This window comes from Archocentrus centrarchus, chromosome 5, assembly GCF_007364275.1.
Source record: "Archocentrus centrarchus isolate MPI-CPG fArcCen1 chromosome 5, fArcCen1, whole genome shotgun sequence".
NCBI classification, from domain to species: domain Eukaryota; kingdom Metazoa; phylum Chordata; class Actinopteri; order Cichliformes; family Cichlidae; genus Archocentrus; species Archocentrus centrarchus.
Window position 1 is genome coordinate 7,976,682 of NC_044350.1, and position 26,494 is coordinate 8,003,175.

Below are 26,494 nucleotides of genomic sequence, written 5' to 3' on the forward strand. Positions count from 1 at the left end.
AACCTTTAAATACGACTTTTGCGTGTGTGTGTGTGTGTGTGTGTGTGTGTGAGAGATAAAGAGATCCAGTTCAACAAAGACAGTCTAAAGAAGAATTTATTATATGATTAATTTGACAAACAGCTGTTAATAAGGAAAATAAATTTGAATACCAGCATTAGCGCAGGAGCATGAGGGTAAGCTCGTTACTGAAGCGGTTATTAGGACATGAAACAGCTGAATCTTTGTGACAGTCGGACAGGGTTAGTCAGAGATGAAGCATAAAGATGAAAAGTAAAATCAACCATTTCCTAAAAATGGTTTTACGACTGAGATTGTACACATTACCAGTATCTTTAAATTGCCTGTTTGCACAACAAAGCCCATAGATGCGGTCAATCCTAGTGAGATACAATCATGTTTAATCACCCCCCCCCCCCCAAAAAAAGCACCATGTGGTCAGCTGTAAATGCGTGTTTTTAGGGCTCTCTTTAAAATGACTGTCCCCTCATGCTAAACACTACATAAAATCTACAGTTAAAGTCAAAATCAGGGATCTAAAATAAGTCGAATAGTGTGCTCTATTATGCAGCATGTTTTTGGCCAGGAGGAAAACATCTCACAATTTTTCTGTACAAACTAATGAATGAAAACTAAGGCCTACTGGGAGCATCACACCACATACAGCATAACTATTGAGAACCAGTTCTCTTGTGCATCATACAGAAGGATCACTCAAACTCATCACAAAGCTACAGAAATCAGGGTGGAGAAACTGTTTATACAGGTGTTCCCAAGAGCCCACACCACTCGTGCTTTCACACCAACACCTCCTTCTGTCTTTCACCGTGAATAAATTGGTCCTGAAGAACAGCACTGCAGGAGTACACTGTGTCCAAAGACACACCACTGTAAATATTACTGGGCATCCAACAAAGAAGTGGAGAATTTGAAAGAGAAGCACTTATGGGTACTCGCGTTACTTTCACTGCAAAGCACAAAAGATGAACTCACTTAAAGTATGCGCACACCAGTCAAGATATTTAAGACATGCTGAAAGCTAGAAAACAGGAAAAACCTTAAGAAGCTTTAAAGCAAATAAAAGGCTTCAAAATCTGACATGTTCACTCGCATCCCAAGGCGAAAAAGCAGAACTCGTGGGGTGTCAGAAATGCCCTCATACATTCACACGAACACGACGTGCTGGGAGTAAATCTGTACACTTGTGATTAGAAGTGGTTTGATCTGTACGGCGTCAGGATAAAACATGAGGTAGCTGATTCATTTGTACTTATGTTTGATTTGATACACCGAATGATCTTTATCGTTCTGCATCTTCCATTTCTACAAAACGGAAGTGCAATTCAGGCGGTGGCCAACTTTAACACGACCACGCTCTTCATCCGCCCTCTGACCTAAAGCTGTGCTATGCAGAAGGAGCCACCAAAAAGATTGTCATTCTCAGCTTGGAGATTCCAGGAAATGCCAGATACCGGAGAAAGTGTTGGATTTCCGATCAAATGCTGATGCTGTTGGGCTGAAAGCTAATTCACATAAAGCAAACTTTGGGTGGGGGTGAACAAAAAGTCTTATTTTAACACTTACACCTGCATAGTTTATTCTCTTCCCAAAGCATTTTCTCACAACAATTTTATGTTACATGATGTTTTTAAACAAATGGGTTAAAATATAAACAATAAAAACAAATGTGCAATGTTTTATTCTACAATTTATCCAGAGCTAAAAGCCATTGTTTTAATAACAAAATATAAGTCAACAAAAATAATCTGGGGGAAAAAAAAAAAAAAAATGAGTCCCTGGGTGGAGCTTCTGAAGCCATAACTGAAGGGTGGTTTTAGATGAGAGGAACCCCACGTGATATGTGGAACATGTCAGCCCGCCCTCAAGCTACCTACATGTGCTGAGTAGAGCCAGAAAGCACCAATGAACAAAAAGCCACCTAATAAATTTGACCCAGACAGGTTAAATGAAAATGCTCCTTTTTAGAGGACCCCTGGGAAAGAAAAAAAAAAAAAAAAAAATTCATGTCCTCAGTTTTCCCCACAGGTCAGGCAGTGGAGTGACATGGAGTCAACAGAGAGCATGAAAGTAGTGCGAGAGTGAGGCTGGTGGCTCCGGGTAGCCCTGTGACACACCACTAACCTTCACATCTGGGTGAAAGTTCAAGCTGTGGTCATTTCCAAACCAAGTCCATTTGAAAAGAATATTTTTTTTCTAACAATTTGTTGAATCATACATATTTTTCATAGAATTTTGTATAGGTTATATAAAAAGTTTTATTTAAATTTCACCTAAAGCAAACAACCAATGCAGGTGTCATTTTCCAAGGTCCCTTAATTGTCTATTATACCATGTGGCCAATCTGGGGTGGGCATACAGGTTTCCCTCTTCTTTCTTTTGAAAAGCAGATGTTACTCAGTGAGAAGACAACGGCCAGGAAATCTATCTGCTCAAATCTGAGATGACAGCCTCCATGCGAAGGTACAGACAGCAAACAGGTGAGTTTTTACATCCAGAACGCAGTTACTGAGGAGCCGGATGGCTCGGCTCAGCGGGGTCGTCACCAGCTTTAGGTGTCCATGCTCCCTGTGACCATCTGCCCCATCCCATCCCCAGTGCACTAAGTGCACACACTGGAGGTCAATCTTCCAGCAGATCTCTGTCCAGGTCCATGAACGGTTCATCGATGTAGCTTGCTATGGCACACAGAGAAGTCCTGTCTGAGCCCAGCAGCACTGACACGGTCTCCTTCCAGTAACTGAAGGGGATGCAGGAGCTCTGAGAAGGGAAAACAGAGAGATATAAAAACCAAATATCACAAAAGGTATTTGCTACAATTAGTTGCTCAATTAGCCTTCTTATGTAAGAAACAGAGTGAAAAGACTTTTACTGGTTTGCATGAACAGACAAATCACCGTAGTTTAGCTGCACAATCCAAAAGTGTTCAATTAGGCTGCGATCTGCTGACTACTACTGCCATAAAACACGATTCATGCTTTTTATGTCTTTGTATATCTGTGCCTATGATTTCTGCACCACCAAACACTCAAATGTACATATATCCCTGTAATGAGAGCTTATACACTGAAATCTTACTTTCATATCATTACATCGGTACATGACATGCTTAAACAGCCCATCACCAATTACAATTTTATTTTTTCTTCCAAATTCCAAAAATAGCAAAACATCATGATCTTTAAATGTCAACTACAATCTCTGATCCCATTTACAGATGTCTTTCCTAAAGATCTATATATATGTAGTACATCCTCTGTTAAGCAGTGTCTTTGTACCCTGTATGTACATAAGGTTTAAAATTTTCATTGTGCTGAATAATACAGTAAGTTGGTATACACTATATCGCCTAAAGTATTCAATCGTCTGACTTCACACGCATATGAACTTGAGTGACATCCCATTCTTAATCCATACGGTTTAACATGATGTTAGCCCACCCTTTGCAGCTGTAACAGCTTCAACTCATCTGGGAAGACTTTCCACGAGGTTTAGGAGTGTTTATGGGAAATTTTGACCATTCTTCATTTGTGCATTTGTGAGGTCTGACAATGATGTTGGGATGTTGAGAAAGCCCACACCATAACCCCCCCTCCACCAAATGTTATACTTGGCACAGTGCAGTCAGACAAGTACCGTTCTCCTGGCAACCACCAAACCTGGACTCGTCCATCAGATTGCCATCCAGAGAACTTCACAGCTCTGAGTTCAGTGGCTGCGTGCTTTACACCACTGCCTTTGACCCTTTGCATTGCACTTGTGATGTAAGGCTTGGATGCAGATGTTCAGCTATGAAAACCCATCCCATGAAGCTCTCTACATGCTGTTCTTGAGCTAATCTGAAGGCCACATGAAGTTTGGAGGTCTGTAGTGAATCGGTTGAATCTGCAGAAAGCTGCCGACCTCTCGCACTGTGCAACCTCAGAATCCGCTGACACTGCTCTGTCATTTTACATGGCCTACCACTTTTTGGCTGAGTTGCTGGTGTTCCTAATCACTTCCACTTTGTTAAAATACCACTAACAGCTGACTGTGGAATATTTAGTATAGGCTGCACAGGTAACATCCTATCATGGTACCACGCTGGAATTCACTGAGCTCCTGAGAGCGACCCATTCTTTCACAAATGTTTGTAGGAGCAGTCTGCATGCCTAGGTGCTTGGTTTGATACACCTGTGGCCATGGAAGTGATTAGAACACCTCCAATGATTTAGATGGATGATCGAATACTTTTGGCAATATAGTGAATGTTAAAGTCATTAACCTGTGCCAACCAACAATTTAACTGGTTTGGACTGTATAAATCTTGTTAAAATTTATAGCGGCCATGATGGACATGTTTGCCACATGGTGGCAGTAGAGCACACAAAAACAACACTGACATCACCTTGTAAAGTTATGGCTGACAAAGAACTGCTATTTATACAGCATATGCTGCCAATCTTAATGTCTACATCAAGTAAAATTGAGATTTTCTTCTTTACATGTTATAAATGACAGAAAACGACTGCAGAAAAGTCTGGGAGCTATGGTTTCCTGAGCTATATTGTTTTTCAACAGTTTTGTACTGAGAAATTTTTGAGTTGTGTTAGTCACATTGTTGCCAGTGAGAGGGGCTAAGCCCACCATCTTCCCATCATAGCAGCATGTGGTGCAGCATCTTCAGGAATGATGAGTACAAGTTGCTCACAGAATTGATAATTTAAATGTACTCACATAATCCATTAAAAAAAAGAAAAGGGGTGTTCAATTCTGAAAATTAATGTGACTGTGGAAAAATTTGTTTTGTGTGTTTGAGGACTGCATCAATAAATATGAATTGCAGAAACAAAAAAAATAAAATCAAAAAATTCTGTGACAAGCCTGCAGCAAAAGTGAACATCAATTTGAGGATACATAGACCGCATCTCTCCTCTTTCAGTTCAGGTTTGGTCTTACGGTGGAAATTTTTTATCTATCTTCCACTTGGTGCTGAGCAGGTGGATTTAACAGTTGAAACATGGAACTTAAAAATTCAACAAAGGGAAAAAACATTTCGTCAGTTTTTTGTTTTTTTTTTGGATAAACTTATGTAACAGCCCTATCAAAACCCCACTGCTGTGAGAGACGGCAATTAAAGGTCTTGTTTTTACCACCATGCACGCAAATATTTCCCCTTTGGAATTTTGATGACTGTGTGACAGAAATGCTGCTAAATATTACAGATAATAGAAGAGATTCTCACTTGTTGTTTGTGAGATACAGCTGGTAGTCATAAATTCAGATATTTACAGATGCTTCAATTATGTGTAGAAAAGAGTGACAGCTACTCACGTTCTCCAGACAGGTGCTGTCTTTGTCCTTATTGAGGTAGTGGCGCTGCCAGAATCGCAATAGGTTGTGGAAGTTGTTGAGCAGGCAGCCCGGGTACTTCTCAGTATACTCCTTCTCACGCAGGGCGTTGAGGTAGAAGGGCAGTTTAGCCTTTCTTCTGGCCAACATCAAGATCACCAGACTGGTGTTTAAACAGCTGACATTCTCCTGTAAGAAAAAGGGGCAGAAAGATGCAGCAAGAACTCAGTAATAAAAAACTAGTTTACAATTCTAGTTTGAAATTCGGTTAAACGCTAAATGTCTCAAAACAGAGTAAACATTAACTTAAAAAGACTTTTTTTTACTGAATAATCAGCCCTGTGAGCTTCTACGAAAACGTGAGAAGGTGTAAATGAAACAAGACCTGTGTGAGCGTTTGCACGTTGATGATGTTGATCAGTCGGAAAAGGAACGACAGCCTGTTCTCAACTCTGGCCATGTACGATAGCAAGCAGCACTCAGAAAGTACCTCCACCACTGGAAAATGACACAGAACATAAAACACAAAGAGAGGAAAAAAAAAAAAAGAAAGAATAAACCCAATAAAAGTAACTTGTACATGTACTTTCACTTCTGGAGGGCACTGTACCAACTGCATTTTGAAATCGTAGCAATCCTTGAGATTTGGCCAGCAACCATTTGACAAAACATAACATCTATTTCAATCAATTTACAAATTTCAATGTAAAAAATAAACTGAAAATCTGTCTGCAACTATCTGTAGACCTTTGCCAATGAATCCTCATACTGAGTTTAAGAAGAATTAACAATAAATATCAATGTACAGTATTAAAATCTTTGAAAATTTGTGAAAAATCAAAAATCTATCTGCAATATTTTGTTGACCATTGCCCACTGAATATTCATAATAAGACAGTAAATGAGGAAGGAAGATAAACATCAATAAATGTACTTGTACAAAAAAAAGAATTTTAATATATTTGTTCTTTGGGGGGGGGGTCATTAGGGATAATAAAAAAAACAAACAAACAAAAAAAAACGTATCAATGGTGACAAAGAATTATGTAAGGGTTCATACTGAATCCCTGAGTGATTCAAGTCAAATCAAACTACATTCACATTCAAGGTATTAATATTGCCAATAATCATGGGAAAAAGTTACTGAACAGTTTTTATGCAATTAAACAGAATGTGTGAAAATTCAGTATTTTTAGTAAGTTCTTCCTTATATATTCTATAAAAGTTAGTTCACATAAGTTCCCGTTTACCTTTGACATCTTCAGTCTGGCTCTCAAAGCGGTCCAATGAGAGAACGATGCAGCGCACCAGCATGTTTGAATCCACAAGAGAGCTGTTGATCTGTGTTAAGAAGGTCTGAAACTAAGGGAAAAAAACATGCCATTAGTAACAATGTAGTCAAATCTTGCTGTACTCAGCCAGTATATATAGTCTTACCCAAAAAAAAAAAAAAAAAAAAAAACCCCACACCAGCATCTATGATTATACCTTCTCTGGAGTGTTGACATATTTGTTGAATCTCTTGAAAGCATCAATATTGAACTTCATGAGCTCTCCAAGCAGATCAAAGTAACTCTGAAGGACATCTCGAGATGTACAACCACTGTCTATGATACAGAACAGGATGTGCTGTTGAGGAATGGAAGCAGAAAGTGAGCACCAATTCACTCAACCCAAAATTAAAAACAAGAGCGTCGCTGAGCGGGTGCCAACGCTCGGCTGTTTTGGACTCGTAACGGACTCGTAAGGTGAGGGGTGGGCTTAAACTGCTGTTACAGTAAAGTCAGCGTGTCAGAGTGTGAAGTTTGATGGGTCTAGTGATAGTGAGAATCTACGGTGTGAATTTGAAGTTAATGCCTTCCAAAGATTTTCACAAAACTTGATCTCTGACCTTCAACCTCAGGTCAAAGTTGCCAAGAACTCATCCGAAATTTTTAGTAGATGTCTCTATGGTGTGAATTTGAACATCCTAGATGACATTGTTCTCGAGTTATGTCCAACGTTAAAGTTTCTGTGTAACGGACGCTGAAGCCAAGGCTTTGACAGTAGCTCGACTTTTTCTTCGAAACAGCCGAGCTAAAAATAAATTAATTTAATTAAGGAAAGACCTGTGCAACGTGGGTGATAAAGATTATCTTACCTCTAGCAGTCCCCTTTTCAGGAGGAACATTTGGTCTGCATAGGATGTGGCACCTCTGAGGAAACTTTCCACTGCCCTTGCCTGCCAGAATCTATATATAGACACCCCCAAGAGAAGCAATCAGCTAACGCAGAACTACACAGAGAAAACCTGAGCAATCATTAAAACGGCAGAATCTCTGGTGCTCCAATATGTGGATGTCTGCCTCTACACCTGCTTTATCTCCATCTTTGGCCTACATGACGCTAACCTGAAAGACGAGTCTGGAGGCTCCCTCTTCATGACAGTCAGGAGGCGTGTGAGGAGGCCCTTCTTCCCATCACACACTAGGCTTCTGTCTGTGTTGACCAGAGCTTCCACCTCTGGGATATTAGCTTTCATAGAAATAGCACTCAGCTCATTCAGCTCCTGGCTATTCAGAAGAAGGTACTTGTTTCTGCAAGACAGGGAACATATTTGCAAATAAAAAGGGGGGAAAAAAAAAAACCCTTAAAAAGAGAAATCAAATTAAAAGTAACCAAAAAACTGCTTACTCATGATGATCACTGAAGCTCTGAAGCAGTCGTAAAAACTGGATTTTGAAGGATATCTCCTGTGTGGCAGGAATAAAGAGTGTTCACTGTCCAAATTTTAAAAAGTAATATTTAATTAATTAACTCAAGTTTCTTTTAAGACTACTGAGTTGAAATTTCATACTGGACTACAGTCGCAGTTCTCATTCTGGCCATGCACCACATGGTTTGAAACTGTGTATTTCCTCCAGATGAGCTTGTCGAACAGGTTGTTGAGCCCTGGGATGAGACGGAACTCAGCCAGCATCTTGTGAACCTGTGAGGCATTACAGGGGTGAACAGTTTAACTCTGCTCAGCCCAAACACTCCAGCTCAACTCTAAAGGAGGGGAAGAGTACCTGATTCCTTTGTCGGCCCATCAGAAGGACACAGAGCACATAGAGTACTTCTACTTTATACATAATCTCATGGACAATCTTCATGGACTGGGGCAGGCGATGTCTCAGAGGGCTGGTGGCCAGAGAACTCTCATCTGATGACTCTGAAGGTGAGAAACAAATATCCAAATGTATTAATAAAAGTTTCTAGGAATTCAGACAGATGAGTGAGTAGCATAATAAATGATCTTTTTCCTCACCTGTGCTGCTTTGTTCAGCCTCCTCAGTGGCCATCTGCATGAGTGCATCCAGTACCAGAGCATTATCCAGCCATGTGTACCAGTCCTCCAGCTCCTGCAGGAAATTCGCTCCTGTGGCTTCAGACACCTTTCTAGTAGCCAGCTTACAAAGCCGCTCAATGAAGCCTGGGATGTTCAGCAGGGTTACTGTTGGAAAACCGTGTTTGTTAGTTCCATTTTAATGCGCCTTTTTGCTGCGGTACAAAATGCATCATGTAGCCAATGAATCTTTGGACTCTGAAGCCAACCCACCCTGGTTAACTTCTGCACGTGAGGGACTTGCATTGCGTTTTTGCTGTGCATTTTTGGCCAACAGGGTGTGCTTGTCATCATTTCCCACATCCGGTTCTGAGATTGTGACAGATAGGATGCGACAGAAGTTGGCCAGCTGTTGCTGGTCAAAGCTTTGGACCAGTCCAGACAGGTTAGGGATGCCCTCTAACTGGATCATCTCCTGAAAGGCGCGACCAGATGCACAGTTAACAAATGGAGGATGCAGACATGCAACACTGTCACAAGTAACTTTTGAGACCAACTCTGACTGAATTTGATTTGCTCCAGCACATTCTTTGTATCAGTGCTTTAATCAAGGCAGTTTAAGTATAAAAGACAAACATATTTTCTTCCTTTTTATTTACAAAACTGAAATGATCACAATAATAAACATTTGGCTAACTGAGAGGTTTGGTTACATTGACTGTAAGAATGGCTCCTTTTGTTTTTTAGCTTTATGGCAATTCATCTGTCTGATTTAGTTTAAAAAATGCTGTTAAGTGAGGGAAATCTCTAGAATAAATAAAACAAAACAAACAAATCAATAAATAAAAACAAAAATCAGATGTGCATGTGAAATTAGGGACACATTTAGCATTGTGTGTACAGTCAACACTGTACACACAATATAAAGACAATTAATAATCATGTTATTGTCTATTGTTTTATTGACTTTTATTTTTTTTAAGCCATATTTCTTAAAAATCCTTTGTTAAATAGTCTGCTGGCTACCACATGGAGGTGTATAAAGTGATGTCCATAAATTCATTTATGTTACAACAATTTAATCAAAGTAGAACTCTGACCTTTTTTACTCCAAGAATATCTTCGATTAGAGTAGCAGTCTGTAGGAAGGTCTTCTTGTTTGTCATCAGGGTGAAGAGAAACAGAACAAAGTCATCTCTCGTTGCCAGACTCTTTGTGACGCCCTCCGTCTATGAATTTAAACAAGCAGTTTTGCATAGTCATTAAATTATGCAAAAATGATCCTGCACCAAGACAAATCAAACTGAAAGAAGTATAAACAAAAGCAAGTATGATGTGTGACATTTTGTTACATGAAAAAAATGTAATAAGATACTTACACATATGCAACAGTTGTACAGAACACTAAGGCAGTCTTTGACCAAGTCATCATTCACTGTTGTGACAGGAGCACCGATATTAATCTGTTTCAGGATCATTGAAATAATGAGGAAAAAGCCACACAGATGTTATGCTAGACCTACTTACTTTTAGGTTTTTTCTTCTGCATAGTTAGTGTAGGTCTCATCAGGATTTCCACTAGCAGCTTTAGGGACAAAAAAAAAAAAAAAGAGAAAAATCATTTTGTTTCTCCATTATCTCAGTAGGAGTTGAACTATACATGACAGTCCATTCTCCAGAGGTAACAGCTTCAAAGCATTAACAACACAGAATGTCAGACTTACATCGACTCCACCAAAGAGGTCAAAAGTGTACGTGTTGGGGAAGGTGGATTCCTGAGCAGTCTTCCTGTCCTCTGTGACAAAGGACATGGCCTCCACAGACAGCTGAGATAATAATAACTGCCAAAAGAACATCGGTCAGTTTATTTATTCCCAGTTTCCAAGTAAGACATTCACTAAAACAGTGGTTAAAACCAGTCACTCCACAGAACCACTGTTAGATGGACTAGTGTTAGGTGGATACCTTAAGAAAAGTGTGGGCATGGGAGAGGTCACTGTTGGGATGGCTGCTCTCATAGAGCTTCTGCAGCAAAGTAGGGATGCCATTCCACTTGGCACGTTTATCTCGCTCCTGGAGCAGGCCTCCTGGGAGCTACAACACATAAAAAGAGGCAACTTTAGACAGCGCAACATGAGCCCTTTTCAAACATGCACTGCAGCCCTGAACTAGATACTACTTAGAGGAGCAGTATATGAGATTGCAAATGACAGAATCAATCCAGTTAGCACTGAACAGACTTTATCCCACCAGCTCCCTTGTTTCACGTCTGTAATGTCTGATTAAGTCAATCTATGAACAGCACAGGTAATTGCTCTGAGAATTCACAGTGTGCGCTGTGTCTTGCACACTCTGCTCAGGCAGCGCCACTATACTACACAGTATTTTCAGCAGTGAAAATAAGTCAGACATATACTGGCTGCTACATGTGAGAAGGGCCACTCGTACCTTATTCTAATACTGTGTGAAGTTTGTGTGAAAACAGCTACAGACAGTGACAAATGTATAACCATTTTTTTTTTTAAATAAAGGTTTTAAAAATCCTTAAAAACTGGCACACTTCATACACACAAAACAAGAGTCTGATTCACAGTAAAACAGACCTGTAAAATATATGAGTGTGTAATCAGTCACATGAATAATGGAATAGTCATTCCAATGAGTTTACAATTTTCAAAGCAAGCAAAAGCTCAATAGTACTACAAAGCCACACTTTTGATCATACAGTAGACTGCTAATGCTAACGTGCCCCAACAGCATGTCTGTTTTACCCTTTTAAAATCTAAATGCAGGGTAGATAAGAGCCCTAACCTCCCCGGCTCATAATCAGGAAACCCAAATCTATTGTGATGTATAAGCTTCCTGGAATATTTATTGACTCTAAGTTATGTATATACATGGATGTGCTTTATGTGTGGCCGTCAGATGAATCTAGGGCTGCAACGATTCATCGATTAACTCGATTAAATCGATTCTAAAAATTTATCGACACAAATTTACTGTGTCGATGCTTTGTTTAAACTCTGCAGCGCTCAGCTGTCTCGGTGTAAGCGGCGCTCCTCACTAGCATTAGCAGCATTAGTGCTGACGTTTTTTTGTGGGTTTATTGGGGGCTGGCAAACCAACATAGAACTGCATTACCGCCACCTACTGGACTGGAGTGTGAATCACTCACGTATACACAAGCACACATTCTAAAAAGCTCTCCGTCGCTGCGATGGATTTCATTTAACACAGAGTGGATCATCACTAGAGTTGCCACCTGTCTCGTAAAATACAGAACCCCGTATGTTACGGGACTCCGTGGAATACGGCTCCGTAACATGCCGTGTTCCGTACTTTACGGGACGGGTGGCAACTGTCGCTGACATGCATTTCCACGCCTCCACTGCTCTCTGTGTGTCTGTGTGTGTTGTGCTCGCTGAGCATTTCAGCTACTATTTTTGTCTTTACTTCAGCTGTAGCTACCAGAACTGGTTTGCTAGCGAGCGCGGGCCATTAGCACTAGCGATGGTTCGGTACCGGAAGGCCCGCCCCCCAGGACCGAGGGGCTCTTTCAAAATATTTTTTATACTTTAATCCCTTATTAGTGACTAAATATAGACCTGCAGTAGAAACGTATTTTCGAGAATGCTTGTGAATACAAAGCATTACACCATTACTCACACATGCGCCATGGCTCCCGCAGCCACTAGTTTTTCAAAACACTCATAGCAGGCAGCGGTTTTAACTGCGCAAGCGCAAAGAGGCGAAGCTGTGACGGTGAGCTCAAGTAGTGAAAAAGGAAACGTTTTTCCAGCGTCCAAAACAGCAGCTTTTTCTTTTAGTAACCACCATTAAATCTGTGAAACAGCTGGAGGTCCTTCATCAAGCACCTGATCAGCAAGTGTTAAGGTGAAGAAAAGAGAACTTTGTAGCTGCTCCATTCACTGCTGTTTGTTCACAGGCGAAAAACTGCAGTACGGAAGTTAAAATATGCAGATAAACTGTTAAAAAAAAGTATTTCTTATCCGATTACTCGATTAATCGCTGGAATAATCGATAGAATACTCGATTACTAAAATAATCGTTTTATGCAGCCCTAGATGAATCCTCATTGAAAAATGGAAAAATAAGAAGCTGCAATAACAAAGTGACAAATTTATGCATGTCAAACTATCTGATAATTCATGTGGCTCTTTACCAAAGCAGAACAGCCGGATCCTGTGCATTTACTCCTAGCTATTATTTTCATTACATTTTGCAATATCTTAAATTTGTTTCCTCTACACGGGGTAATAGCTGTGAAAACCGAAAACAAGCCCAGTCTTCCTAGTAGCAGGAAACAACTTAACCCATATCTAACATTGCCCATTTTCATTACAAAGGATGAGATAGAAAATCAATTAGAAAATAATCAACCAAAGCCTAATGGCCTGTCAGGCAATTTTAAAGAAAGTGATCTGGATCGGCAACAAAATGTAATGGGTTCTTCTTTTGGCCACGCTCCACTTCTCCACCAAGCTATTCTTTGGCCTTTTGGCCAAAGAATAATCAATAATAATTACCTACAACTCATTTGTGAGAGGCAGTTCACCCCAAAACGCCAAGTGAACTGCTCTGACAAGTCATGGCTCAAACGACAGCAAGTGACCTACCCTCCGCAAAATCTACTGATGTGTCAGCAGCACTGGCAAGACTCCCGTGTTTTCCCAAATTATAGCAAATTATAAAATTCCCTGGACGGCCTGCGGAAACTGGCGTAAGTCGACGTTTTCAGGGTTATCCTGGGTGTTAAGAAACAACACTGAAAATGCTTTGTGTTACTGGAACATCTACTTCACGACAAAGCCTTTCTGTAAAACTCACGCACTACGTTAGTGGGGACTGTGATATATGCATCATCATCACAGAAGGTGTAAATGGGTTTATCAGCTCTGCAATGTCAGGGTTTTATTCAGGATGAAACAGGCAATAACATGAAACAGATGTACACCTGCTGAATGTATGGCAACACCCGGAGATGTGCTACGTTCGTATCCACAGAGATGCGTGAAAATCTGAACAGCTGGGGTAAACTATCGCTAGCATTAAATCAAACCCAATCAACTCTTCGCACCTAGAAATATCGTGTAAATGGTACAAAAATAAACTCAGCGTTAACGTGCCCTAACACCTGTTGTCGTGTACCCATTTATGGGAACGATAGTTATTGTGGTTAGTGCGTTGTTACGTAATCACCTGAGCTATTCTGCTGGCTTAGCTAGCTAGCTGTCGCTAGCTCGTTTGCTAACACTAGCAAATGTTACTTTTGTTCACACCAAGATTCCAGCATTTCCAAAAGGAACTAAAAGGCCTTGTAGGAACATTTACACTCTTATGCCCAACAGGAACAAGAGTAGTCCGAAAACAATCGACTTTAAAGCGATTTATATCGCAGTGAACCTGGCCTGTAATGCTAAGCTAATGCGAAGCTAACAACAAAAGAGCCATTTGAAGCGGCGCTTTCGTTATACACTTACAGCAATGACAGCATTACTTGGCTTGTCGGCAAGCCAAAAAATGCATCTCGGGTGTAAGTCGTATTAAAGCTTAAGATCTGCATTTAACAACAAACACCCCGTACTGTTTTACTGTTTTAGCCTGCTGGAAAAGCCCCGGTTGACAGGAGCGTCTACAGCTCCGGCTGCGTCTCTCGGACAAACGTCTTCATGTTCGGGCTTGATTCCAAGCGCAAGTCCCTGGCCTCAGTCGATCAACTTTCGGGGGTTTTAACAGTCAAAACATACGTCGTTTCTCCCACCTGTGTCCCTCGACTGAAGCCCTGGCCGGTGATTTTAGTGGCCGCGAACTTTGCGACGATGTTGCTGCTGCAATTTCTTCGTTTTCCTCTCGTACAAGGGGACTCGCACCCCACAAGCGTCGCCATTATTTCTTCTTCCTGAACTGAACTGTTTGGGCAGGAAGTGAAAGGCTTTGATGAATTACTTTGGGGTAATTAAGCGGCATCTGCTGGCGGAGAAGCAGACTCTGCGAGGCTCAAGCTGGTGTGCAGGTAACCGTGTGCTTATATCAATTAATGCGATATATATAAAGGTAGAAAAAAATTCAGGCCAGCCATAATTATATTTTGCGTGCTTATATTTTTTTTAATATGTTGCACATTTATTACACAGCTGGTACATTTTATTGGATTCCAATAGCACAATCATATTCTAGTAATATTAACACACAATATTACATCCAATCTGCATGTACACATTAGTTGATAAATTAAGAGATACATTCAACATTTAAGAGCAAACGAGAACCGATTTCTCACAGCTCCTCTGTATGCCTCTTAGGACACGGGTACATAGAAACAGTCCTCCAGCTCACACAGTTTGCAGTACTTCATTATCTCCACACAGTGTAGTGTCTCAGCCCTATGCTATTCCAGGGCAGCCTTCAAAGACTGCATTTGGGCGGGCGGACGGCCTCTTCCAGTGGGATGCCCAAGCCGTAGCCGAGGAATTGCAGCGTCTCAGTCCACTGTCTTCTTTCCTCAAGTGTCCCAGCAGTTGTTCTCGCCAGCCTCGGTCATTTGGAGGTAGGAGTAAATGGCCTCCCTGAGCCCCTCACTCACCAGAGAGTGGTCTGACTCTAATCTCTTCCTCCTTAGGATCATCGATCTGGAGGGGAACAAAAAGGAATTGAAGACTTCAGTGAAGAAAGTGATGCAATAACTGAATCCGTTGGAGGCTGCAGTTTCAACCTGCGCACACTGCTCTACATTTGCAGGTTCCACACATTCACACCTGGCACATACCCAATGCAACCACAGGCCTATCTGTTGGCATATCTGCCGGCATTGTTTACACACTCTTCACACCAGTTTATTCAGCATGTTACTGCAGCACTGAATCATTATCTTTCTGACAGACTGTCAACACACACTGAAAAGGCTGATCTTGATACTAAGATAGGAAAGACAGAGCTGAAAAATGAGTCATAGAGTGGCATCTTATAATAGGCATCAGTGGAAGCGCAGCTAGAGAGAGCCACACCTGCTAATGTCCTTCCATTTGATGGTAGGCCTCCTGGTCGTTGTTGGAATAGGCCTGGCCTCTCCAGTGACATCTAAACCCTGGATGAAGCAAGGCATCATCAGCCGACAGCACAATCCATCTGCAAGCTCTGCAAAAGATGGCAGGATTTTAGTATCACTCCTTGTCAAGTGTTTTTGTGTTAAAAGCAAAACAGTCACAACCTTAATACAAACCTGAATAGTGTTCCACCATGCAATGCAGGGAGGGGAAGGTAAGGCTTGGAGATATATAGACCCAGCCATTTGGGAGGGTATAAATGCGGTAGTGCTTCACGCAGTCCTGGTACGAAAAATTGGTTCTCATCAGGACAGATAGCGAGTAGGAATCTAAACACAGAAATAACACACAAATGCAGCAGTTAAAATATGCCAGTTTTGATTGTTAACCATAATTTCCTTTAAATGGCTGTAGCTTCAGTAGAAATTTAAATAACGGTTTAAGGGTAATTTTGCTTAAGAAAACTACAATACTGGGCTCAGTGGTTGAAATAAATACTAATAAATAAATATACACAATAACAATCCACAAACAATTCATAAATACTAAATTAGAGTAACAAGCAGTTACCACATCTTAAGTACAGAAGAAATGAAAGGGGAACTAAATGGGGAGGAAATGCGCTTCCCCACCAGAAGGAGGCTAGGGTGAAATGTAGCTAGAAATGAAGAAATGTAAAGGTTCCTAACATCATGTTGGGCTTGGATTGAATGTGTTTATGATGCATCTAACTGTTAACAAAGGATATAAAAAAAAAAAACAAACTCTAACCTTTGCTTGTCTCTGACTCTCGGATCAAGAAGGCTCCAGTCTGGTTATTGGGACGCATGAGCAGCTCCACTGCTTTATACCTGCTGATGCCCGTAAACAGCCACCTGAATAAATACAAAAGAAATGTTCAGATTCAGACCAGTGGGATGATAACACACTGTCATGTTGAAAGAAGCTGTTTGGAAAAATCCACTGGAACAACATGAGAGCACATTCACCACTGGAGGAGGACTGAAACTGCAGGGAGGGGAGGGGCTGAACAAATCACTGAAAATAAAAGTCCTGCACCAAACATTTTTCTCCACTGAGGTAAAAGTTCACCTACACAGAGACTCCGCCCACCTCTCAGGGAACTCCCTGCTTCTGTACAACTCCTCTGCCTTTTTCTCACGCGCACAGACAAATGAGACGAATGTGCTAACACGTTCCCCATGTCTGCAGCTTACCTGTGTGTAACTTTGGCTGTGTAGTAGTTGGGGACGTAGCTCTCGTGGCCCGTCGTTGTGGATCTCACCATTATGAAGTCCCCATCACTTTGAATTAAAAAAAAAAAAAAAGGTACTCATCACTAATTGTATCTGTTTAGCTGAACTTTAAGCTGAAACATTAAGAGCTGTAGTACATACTCTGATGTGACATGTAGTCTTTCCCCGATGCACATGGTCAGTTCTGTATTTCCAAATGATGGGTAATCAACAAGCGACACAGTCAAGGGTTCCTGGTTGGCTGCAGAGAGAAAGGAAGAGATATTTGATTTGATTTTTTTTTCCTTTGTTTTATTTTGTGTATTTCTGTTTGGGGATTGAACCTACCTGCTAACTCGTCTGGGTTTTCAAGGATTGTCAGGTTGGATTGGCATCTGGTGGGGCAGGTCCCCATGGTCTTTGGTTTCTTGCTAATTTGAAATGTCTTCTGTGGCTAGAAAAGAAACAGAGAAAGGTTGATACAGGTGAAGCATGATTAGGAAATTGGCTTTAACAACTCATATTCATAATATAACTATGCCAGCAGTTATTGCATTGCTATTATGGCATCTTTTAAACTGCACAGAGATGCAGTAAATTTTTATGACACCTGAAACTGGGCATCAAAACCAAAATAATACAGGAAGGTGCCTAACCACAACAAACAGCATGATATCCTGTGTTACATTTCCAATGCAATATGTGTGCGAGGACTAAAGTCAGCTTCCCATAAGAGAAGAAAGGTGAGATTTTACTTCTGTTGTAGCGGCAAGGCGATAAAATGTCTCAAATTATCTTTTAAAAACATAACACTGTAACTAATCACCTCATTTCTCTATAGTGCAGGATCATTGCTGAGTGGAAAAAAATGTATGCAATAAAGGAAATGTTTTATAATATCGGCGTGATGACCGTGAAATCATGAAACAAAAGGAGAAAGAAAGAAAGAAAGAAAGAAAGAAAGAAAGAAAGAAAGAAAGAAAGAAAGAAAGAAAGAAAGAAAGAAAGGAGTTATGCACTGACCTTTTTCAATTCTTGTATGAAAAATGTTCCCCCAGAAAAGATATTCCGCACAAGTAGTTAAACTCCTCTCACAATAACGAGTAAATTCCAAGTCTATCTACCTTCAGCACGCCAATGTACGTGGATGACGTGTGGCACATGCAGAAGCTCAGGTTCCTACTCAGGCATGCTGATCAGTGTGTTCCTTGCTCAGATCTGTTACCACGAAGACTGCTGTGTTTTTGCAGCTGTTTATCGTGTGGGCTCACTTAAGAGAGGATGCTTCCTGTCTGGCTTTTATGTATGTGGCCCAACTGCGACTTCCTGTGACGCTCAACACTGACACAGAATACCTCATGTTAAGCTCTCTGATGCAGGCTGTTTTGAGGAGGCACTAATAGTACACTTGTTTGTGGAATGAATCTCTACGTCAGCAACATTCTTCATTTCCACATACATGAACCTTGTGGCTTAGTGTTGTGGGTTGAAGAGGTTATCAGTTTACAGTGACAGCTAATGTAAAATGGGCGTATGCTGGACAAATTATCTGAATTTTTATATTTTGTAATATGTCCATAATGGAAAGCTGTGGACACATTTTCTTTCTCGGCCTCTCTCTTCACATGATTATCATCGTGCTGCCATGTCAGTTGTTACTGTCAGATAAAACTGAGACCTCTGCAGAATCATGAGGTTCCACTGCCAACCTACACATACCATGATTTCCCATCAGTCACAGGTTCATCCATCGTACTCACGTTGCAGAAACAGACCAGCTGTGGGGTCCTGCTCTTTTGCATACATAAATCCTCTAAGTGTGAAAAGGTCAAATACAAGGAAGAATTTATTTTTAAAATTGTCATTAATTCCACTTATGCAACCATGAAATGGCAGGGAAAATGTCTCTGCTAAAGAAAGAAAAAATGCTTGTACTCGGAAATATTAATAAGACCGAGATAAAAATGTCATATCTCTCTTTGTTCTGCACGTTAATCAGATGCACTCTGAGCTTCTCCAGACGCAAATGAGCAAGTGTACCTTGAATGGAAACAATGTAGCAAGAACAGATCAGATTGGTGCTGAATCACCAGAGCAGCCTGCTAGCACAGATGGAAAAAAACTTTGTGCACTTTTCTTGAAATCAGAAATTAACTCATTCCATACCACCGAGGTATATCTTTCTCAAATAGAAACTGAAAAAGGGTCACCAAAGAGTGCGTATTTCCTGCGTTTTAGCTAACTCCACATTGCATGTTAAACTTAGGAAAGTCCAATCAGTCCAATTCAGCTTCTCAAAGTATGACCTTAATAAATATACTGCAGATTAGAGCAAAAACAGGAAAATCATGATAACAGGGCTGATGCATGTCATTACACTCAGATAATCTGACATCAATGAAACTAGTATTGAGCAATGGAGGACCCAGAATACTACAGTAAACAAGTGCTCAGTGGGTACTGTGATTAACGCATTAACCTCGTATTCATTCCACTTGTATTCATCTTATTTACAGAGCAGCTGATTATTGTTTTTGTAACGTGTGCTAAATATAGATCACCTCATCTGTGACAACAGCAGTTATCTCTCAGAAACAAAATAAGAACAAGAGCGGTTGGAAACTAACTCACCACAGTCACCGCACTTTTCCACTAACAGAAGAGTCGAGGTACTAGAACTCTCTGCTCAGAGATGTGCTTTCTCTTTCTGCCATCCATTCAAATCACAAGCTGTTAGTTTAGCAGAATTACTGCCAAAGCACCGATAAATAAAAACAGACACGTTCTTGTCTTGTATCTTTATTCAGTAGTAATATAAATGAGCTAAATCAGCCGACAGTGAGAAGCACCACATGGCCCCTAAAGGAAGGGACTCATACTTTTCACATCAGATCCCACTTGTTGAAGGTTGTTAAAACAACAATGAATAATCTATTCAACTGAACAGCAAAACAAACAAAAAAAAACAAACAAAGAAAACATCGACACAAAGGAGCAGAAATTAATAAAAGAAATCAAAGTTAAAATATCTTGAAGTGAAACCCAACTGAAAGTTCAAAAGCAGCTCTCTACAAGGATTTAACTTAGCTTGACTTACAGTGTGCTACAGTATGCAATGCTGCTTCCACACATCATCCACATCGCTGTACTGCAGGTTTATTTCTGCAGACATTAAGTCATCCCCTTCTATACCTTGTATCTAATTTGCATTACAGCTAGTTTGAAAATAAAGACACAGAATCATACACGATCAATGTTAGGAGTTTACAAAAAAACAGTTATTTTGATCTGATTTCTACAGAGTGTGAAGACATTTAAAACAACGACAATGTGAAAAAAAAAATAAATACAGGGTTGGACAGTTGAGTCATATGGTCAATCATATGGTTTTTGAATATATAACACATCTGGATGTAGTTATGGTTTCTGAAAGGAACGTGACTTTGACAGTGTATTTAATATATTTTATAATATGCATCTGTTAATACATTTATTACATCCTCCTTTCTAATCACATGTATCAGATCTTCCTAGCATTGAGCTGCTTAGGATGAGAGAGAGTTAGAGGGAGGTGGAGAGGGGACATAAGTTACTATGGGGGGAGTGCAGAGGCAGGTTGAGGCTTAGCAGGAAACCTCCATGGTCTGGGGCCCGGCCTTGCTGTCCAGGGTCCCGGTGGCGCTGCCCTCCAGCAGGCTGTTGACGTTGTTGCGGCTGCGACTGCTGTCCATGGAGGTGATGCTGGAAGAGGAGGTGGTGCGTGAACGAGCCAAGCGAGTCATTCCTGCTGAAGGAACTGAAAGAGAAATGCGCGTTAATATTCCACTCACACGGCCCACAGACTCAGTGCAGTGTGGGAATAAAGATAATGTGATACAACAGCAACAACAACAACAGGAAATAAGTGCTTAGCATGCAAACTCTTCTCAACTATGGAGACTAATCAAATTATCCACAAATGTTCTGAACAGTAATACAACAGCAGCACACAGCATTTGCAGTCCAACTGAACTGACAGGAAGCAACACCAGCAGCTCATGCAGTAAACTAGGACACTGAGGGCATGCTAGGGGGAAGAAGCTAAACTCAGTGAGGTGAATGTCATCAAAGTATGCAAAGGGATCTGTGCAGAATGCTGACTGTATCCACCACCCGGAGCTGCTGTTACAAATATCAAACAGTGCTCTCTAGAGAACTTTCTGCATACATTGACATTCATCCACTGCAGTGTTATGAGCCCACTGGGTTCAAAGCCTCCTCATCTGGCAGCTACTCAAAAACCTGGTACCTGATTCGTTGCTCAGGTGACTGAGAAGAACATAGGGAACTGCAAGCAATGATTAAAGAGAGAAAGAAAGGAGAAAGGGAGACATGTTGAAAAGCAAGCTCTTCGTGCTGCCTTACCACACCTCAGTGTGTTTCTTAGCACTTTTTGTGGACAAATAGCTGCTGTTTGCTAGCAACAGCAGGTAAGACATCAGGGCATGCATGCAAGTTAGACAGTTGATTTCCTGAACTTTCTGACTGTTGCACTTTGTCTTTCACACTGTGGTAATGTGTAAATGAGGGAAAACCAGCTTTCAGAAACATGCTGAGGTGTTAAGATTTATTTTCCACACTTTCACTGCATGAAAACACTCGTTTTAATCTGCTCTAATCCTGCAGTGGCATTTACTCAACAGGAGGACTCGGTGGCCTTTAAAGCAGCACTGAGGTTCTGAGATACTAACTACCCGAGGGTGCCCCCCACAGTGAAGGTCCATGAAAGCGAGAATGCAAAAGAGAATCAGCATTACAGAAAGACACACATAGACAGATATCATATGTGCACCTCATAAAAGCAAATCTACATTAATCTGTCCATCGATCAGAGTCTGGCTGGTGCACAGCGAGTCTGTGTGGTCACACAGAGATGTGTTTGTGGGGGTTTTTTTTGCAAATGAATGGCTGTAAAGCCCGCAGGTCTGTTTAACTATGCACCTTGAGTCGCTTTTGACAGAGACTGCATCTTTAAACAGTTCTGGATAGAAAAGAAAAGCACACCAGGCAAAAAAAAAAAAAAAAAAAAAAAAAAAGAAAAAAGAAAAAGGGGTAATTTTTAACACCCACTCCAAACTGAACAGGAAGCGAATTGCTGTTCAGCTCACAGAATGTGACCGTCATTTCTAGAAGCACTAACACCTCACCTACTGAGGCTGGTGGGAGCCACAGACTGCAAAAAGTCGAGAGGAAATGGTGTTAGCAACCATGGAGCCGCACAGGCTGCCTCCACGTGATCAGGGTGACAAAAAAAACCTGTTTCTTTTCATGCCCTGCAGGCCACTGTCCAAAACCCACCAGCACAGGAGGGGTAGGGGGGTTAGCAACAGCTCATAGGCGACTGCATTGAAAACAATTCTCAATTAAGTAACTTTTGTCATTGCACTCACGTCAACAGGAAATTCAGTGCAGACTGTGGGCCACAAACACGTCAGTTCAAACACATATTAGTCTGTAAACAATTCTTGGACACTGACTGCTGAGCCAACCAGTTTAAACCAGTTTATTATAGATTTGTTTACCATTTAGTCACACAATAAAAAGGGTCTTTACTTACTGTAGCCCATGCCCTGGACAAAGTATTTAAATGCCTCAGCAAGTTTTCCTGGCTGCAAAGAAAAAAAGAAGTTAAAAGATAATTTTGCTCAGAAAATGTCTAGATATCACATCTCTCAAGAATTAAAAAAAAAACTCACCTGCACAACCTGGGGCAAGCCTCCACAATCAGCCATCTGAGAGGAAATTATCGGTCTCATTAATAAATCATGTTCACAAATGTGAATATCGTACATTTTACATGTCACAAAATATACCGCAGAAGCTTCACCTTTAGCAGTGTAGTCTTGGTGGGATTTAACCTGGAGTTGCACTCCACCTGAAACATCAGAGACAGGTAAACACTCTGTGATAAAACGAAGGTTAAATCACTGTTGCTTGTTGGCATAACAAATCCTTCCCAAAGCTTCTTAGCGCACTGAGATGACTGAGTGTAATCACCACTAGCACCACTCACCACAGCCTCCACAGCAGGTGATGTGTCACCAACCACCAGCAAAGCAGGGCAACTGGAATAAATGAGGAGCGAAGATTCTCAAATCACACCATGGACTCAGAGGCAAATGTTTATTTGTATCACCTCGATTTCAGAAACTTACGTTAGTGTGTTGACTGTGTCCTCATTCAGACCCACTATGGGCCTCTCGATCTCCAGGTCTCGACGGCTGGTGCAAGGTGACAAATTATGAAGTGTTAGTAAAACCGAAAACAAGATTATCTAGTTACATTGTGAGGAAGAAATCTGGATTTATACCCCTGCGCTTTGTAGTTTTTGCTCATGTATTTAGGTCTTACTCTGTGATATAAAGAGTTTACATGGCTTGACTGAGTTTTAAAAGTGATTATAAATGCAATAAATAAGCAAAAATGCAGGCAACTGTTTGCAAAACACAATATTAAATGTGACCTGTTGTGCTCATTTCTAACTCTATATTTTTTTCATTCTTGGACTCTACTGGAGCAGCTTTGGATGGCTCACAGTTCAAAATACTCCTTATTTATCTTACAGTGGGCCTTTTTACCCTTTTTTATCCCTTTAGGAGCTCCACAGCCAGAGCTGTGTGCCTAAGATGTCTTTATTAGGGATATCTGCTCTCACTGACATCATACAGCACCAAGAGTAGGAAAAAAAACAGTGAAAGCAGTCTGAACTGTGGCAGTATATGGCAGAAAATAAGCTGGAAAAAAAAGTTAATATACACTGTATAATAATCATAAACTGTATCATACTATTGGTAGGAGCCACAGAAGAGGGCCAGGTTGTCCTGGTTGATGTCTTGGGCGATGTGGAGGCGGTAGGTCTGGATCAGCTCCTGGTTGTCTGTGAGCTCATCCTGAGAACAGATTAATAAACTGAGTGTGTGTGTGATCGACATGCCACAATCTACCAGTTTCTACATCTGAGAGGACAGACATAAAATAATTAGTAAATGTCTGTTATAAGACCGTGATGAGGAAAAGGTGTCGAGGGAAATCAAGAAAAAAGCCTCCTGAGGTTCAGCTGCTGTTTCACAGCTTCAAAGAGAAAAGGTCAGGAGAACTAGAGAAAAAGCAGAGTGAGTGATGTACTGTAAGAGAGACTCACAGTGCTGAAGTGGTGAGCCATGACGATATCCACCAAGTTACTTGTCCATCCAGACAGCTGCACCCAAGAGAAAGAGACGAGCCAAGGTAAGACACAAACAAGAGCTGACCTTAAAAATCGAAAATATGAAATAGCCATCTTTAAGTTTTACAGATTGTGAAGTTATCTACTGGTTAAAAAGCATACTATTACAAATACACCATCCCTGGATTAACTCTAGCCTTTTATACCTACCTCGTAACTCTTGAGCTCTATAAACCTTCATAAACAGAAGAAATTGCTGTGGACCTTTCCTCTTTGCTAGCCAATAGTAACAATTGCACATAAAAGTGGGACGCTTTAAATGTATATGGGAGAAAGGTCACATCAAGCCCCCCCCTGGCTGCATGACTGCATGTGAAACTAACATTTTCCTGATAATCTCATAGAGTATGCACAACAATGTAGAGCACCGAGTGCAGTAGTAAACTACAGTATACACTGAACTGAAATTGTGGGTGCATTATTTCAAGTCCCTCTCCCATAAAAAAAGTGTTTTTGTCATTGTTACTATAATGTTCAGAGTTAGACACTAAAGGACTGTTCAGTAATTCTGCACAGCATAGTTTTGCTGGGAGTCCTGGAGTAAACTCAGAAAAGTGTGATGTGGAACCTCGAAGCCTGCATTACAAATACACTAACAACAGATTTTAAATAATAATTCTTATATCTAGTATACTGTTTAAAAAAAAAACACTTTTTAATCAGAGTACAGGATCAAGTCATTTAAACCCCTGGGATATTGATCTGGTCAGTTAAGTAGCAGAGGGGGTTGTTAATCAGTTTCAGCTGCTTTGGTGTTAATGAAATTAACAACAGGTGCACTAAAGGGGCAACAATGAGACAACCCCCAAAACAGGAATGGTTTTACAGGTTGGAGGTCACTGACATTTTTTCCCTCTTCATCTTTTTGACTGTTTTTCACTGGTTTTGCATGTAGCTAGGGTCGGTGTCACTACTGGTAGCAAGAAATGATACCTGGACCCTACAGAGGTTGCACAGGTAGTCCAACTCCTCCAGGGTGGCACATCAATACATACCATCGCCAGATGGTTTGCTGTGTCTCAAGAGCATGGAGGAGATCCCAGGAGACAGAGTAGGACAGGGGTGGGCAACTCCAGGCCTCGAGGGCCGGTGTCCTGCAGGTTTTAGATGTGTTCCCAATCCAACACACCTGAGTCAAATGGCTGAATTACCTCCTTAGTATGCAGTCAAGTTCTCCAGAGTCCTGCTAATGACTTCTATATGTGATTCAGATGTGTTGGATCGGGAACACATCTAAAACCTGCAGGACACCGGCCCTTGAGGCCTGGAGTTGCCCACCCTGGAGTAGGAGGACCGTAGAAGGTCCTTAACCCACTGGCAGGTCCTTTGTGCAAGGAAGAGCAAGGAGCCCAGTAGGGGCTCAGAGCCCAGAGCCCTCCAGCAGGCCACTGGTGTGAATGTCTCTGACCAAACAATCAGAAGTATCAGACTTACAGAGGGTGGCCTGAGGCTTTCTGTGTCCTCTAGTGGGCCCATTGCTCACTGCCTGGCACCGTGGAGACCAACTGGCATTTGCCACAGAATACCAGAATTGGCAGGTCCACTACTGGCACCCTGAGCACATGTGACAGACATGAAAGGGTCTGGAAAAGCTGTGGAGAATGTCATGCTGCCTGTAACCTCGTTCAACATGACCAGTTTGGTGGTGGGTCAGTGATGGTCTGGGGAGGTATATCCACGCACAGACCTCTGCAGGTTAAGCAACGGCACCCTGACTGCCATTAGGTATCAGGATGAAATCTTTGGAGCCACTGTCAGACCCTACGCTGGTGCAGTGGGTCCTGGGTTCCTCCTGGTGCACAACAATGCCCGGCCTCATGTGGCCAGACTATGCAGGCAGTTCCTGGAGGATGAAGGAATTGATACCACTGACTGGCCCCCACACTCGCCTGACCTAAACCCAATAGAACACCTCTGGGACATTGTGTTTTGGTCTATCTGACACCGCCAGGTTGCACCTCAGACCATACATGAGCTCAGTGATGCTCTGGTTCAGATCTGGGAGGAGAACCCAGAGGACACCACCCAGTGTCTCACTAGGAGTGTGCCCCGATGTAGTCATGCATGCATACAAACATGTGATGGCCATACAAACTACTGAGTACCATTTTGAGTTCCTGCAATGAGATTTCAGCAAAATGGACTATCCTGCTGCATCATTTTTTCACTTTGATTTTCAGGGTGTCTTTGAATTCAGCCCTCTGTAGGCTGGTAATTTTCATTTCCATCAAACGATGTGGCATCCTTTCATTCCTAACGCATTACCCAGTCCATA

General features: G+C 41.3%; 3 protein-coding genes across 7 annotated transcripts in view; all 3 read right to left on the minus strand.

The window, feature by feature from the left end:
* Positions 1-78: 78 nt before the first annotated feature.
* On the minus strand, positions 79-14,596 carry trpc4apa (transient receptor potential cation channel, subfamily C, member 4 associated protein a). Its single transcript, XM_030728675.1, has 18 exons — positions 14,439-14,596; positions 10,622-10,750; positions 10,381-10,497; positions 10,184-10,241; positions 10,036-10,091; positions 9,757-9,885; positions 8,930-9,131; positions 8,639-8,824; positions 8,400-8,542; positions 8,186-8,317; positions 8,023-8,081; positions 7,740-7,925; positions 7,490-7,580; positions 6,838-6,978; positions 6,600-6,711; positions 5,735-5,847; positions 5,332-5,538; positions 79-2,778 (listed from the first exon to the last, which is right to left on the minus strand). Exons 1-18 carry the CDS (start codon positions 14,562-14,564, stop codon positions 2,641-2,643), a joined length of 2,325 nt encoding a protein of 774 aa, XP_030584535.1. The 5' UTR covers positions 14,565-14,596; the 3' UTR covers positions 79-2,640.
* A 162-nt stretch (positions 14,597-14,758) lies between these two features.
* Positions 14,759-18,218, minus strand: LOC115779827 (src-like-adapter 2). Of its 2 annotated transcripts, none has more exons than XM_030728678.1 (8): positions 17,979-18,218; positions 17,304-17,409; positions 17,118-17,217; positions 16,938-17,024; positions 16,492-16,595; positions 15,897-16,049; positions 15,682-15,811; positions 14,759-15,306 (listed from the first exon to the last, which is right to left on the minus strand). In XM_030728678.1, exons 2-8 carry the CDS (start codon positions 17,368-17,370, stop codon positions 15,180-15,182), a joined length of 768 nt encoding a protein of 255 aa, XP_030584538.1. In that variant the 5' UTR covers positions 17,371-17,409; positions 17,979-18,218; the 3' UTR covers positions 14,759-15,179. The 2 variants fall into 2 exon arrangements, with proteins under 2 accessions (XP_030584538.1, XP_030584536.1); XM_030728676.1 differs by having other exon boundaries at positions 18,080-18,217.
* Positions 18,219-19,741: 1,523 nt separating this feature from the next.
* ndrg3a (ndrg family member 3a) overlaps positions 19,742-26,494 on the minus strand; it is a 34,923-nt gene continuing 28,170 nt past the window's right edge. For 3 of the 4 annotated variants that reach the window (XM_030728779.1, XM_030728780.1, XM_030728781.1), the window contains 9 exons: positions 24,136-24,192; positions 23,781-23,884; positions 23,150-23,215; positions 23,008-23,059; positions 22,822-22,869; positions 22,691-22,726; positions 22,552-22,603; positions 21,244-21,282; positions 19,742-20,751 (listed from right to left, as the gene is read on the minus strand). In XM_030728779.1, coding sequence (XP_030584639.1) covers positions 20,579-20,751; positions 21,244-21,282; positions 22,552-22,603; positions 22,691-22,726; positions 22,822-22,869; positions 23,008-23,059; positions 23,150-23,215; positions 23,781-23,884; positions 24,136-24,192 — 627 coding nt within the window. In that variant the 3' untranslated portion in view covers positions 19,742-20,578. The remainder of the gene's footprint in view (positions 20,752-21,243; positions 21,283-22,551; positions 22,604-22,690; positions 22,727-22,821; positions 22,870-23,007; positions 23,060-23,149; positions 23,216-23,780; positions 23,885-24,135; positions 24,193-26,494) is intronic. The other variant, XM_030728782.1, reaches the window with a different exon arrangement.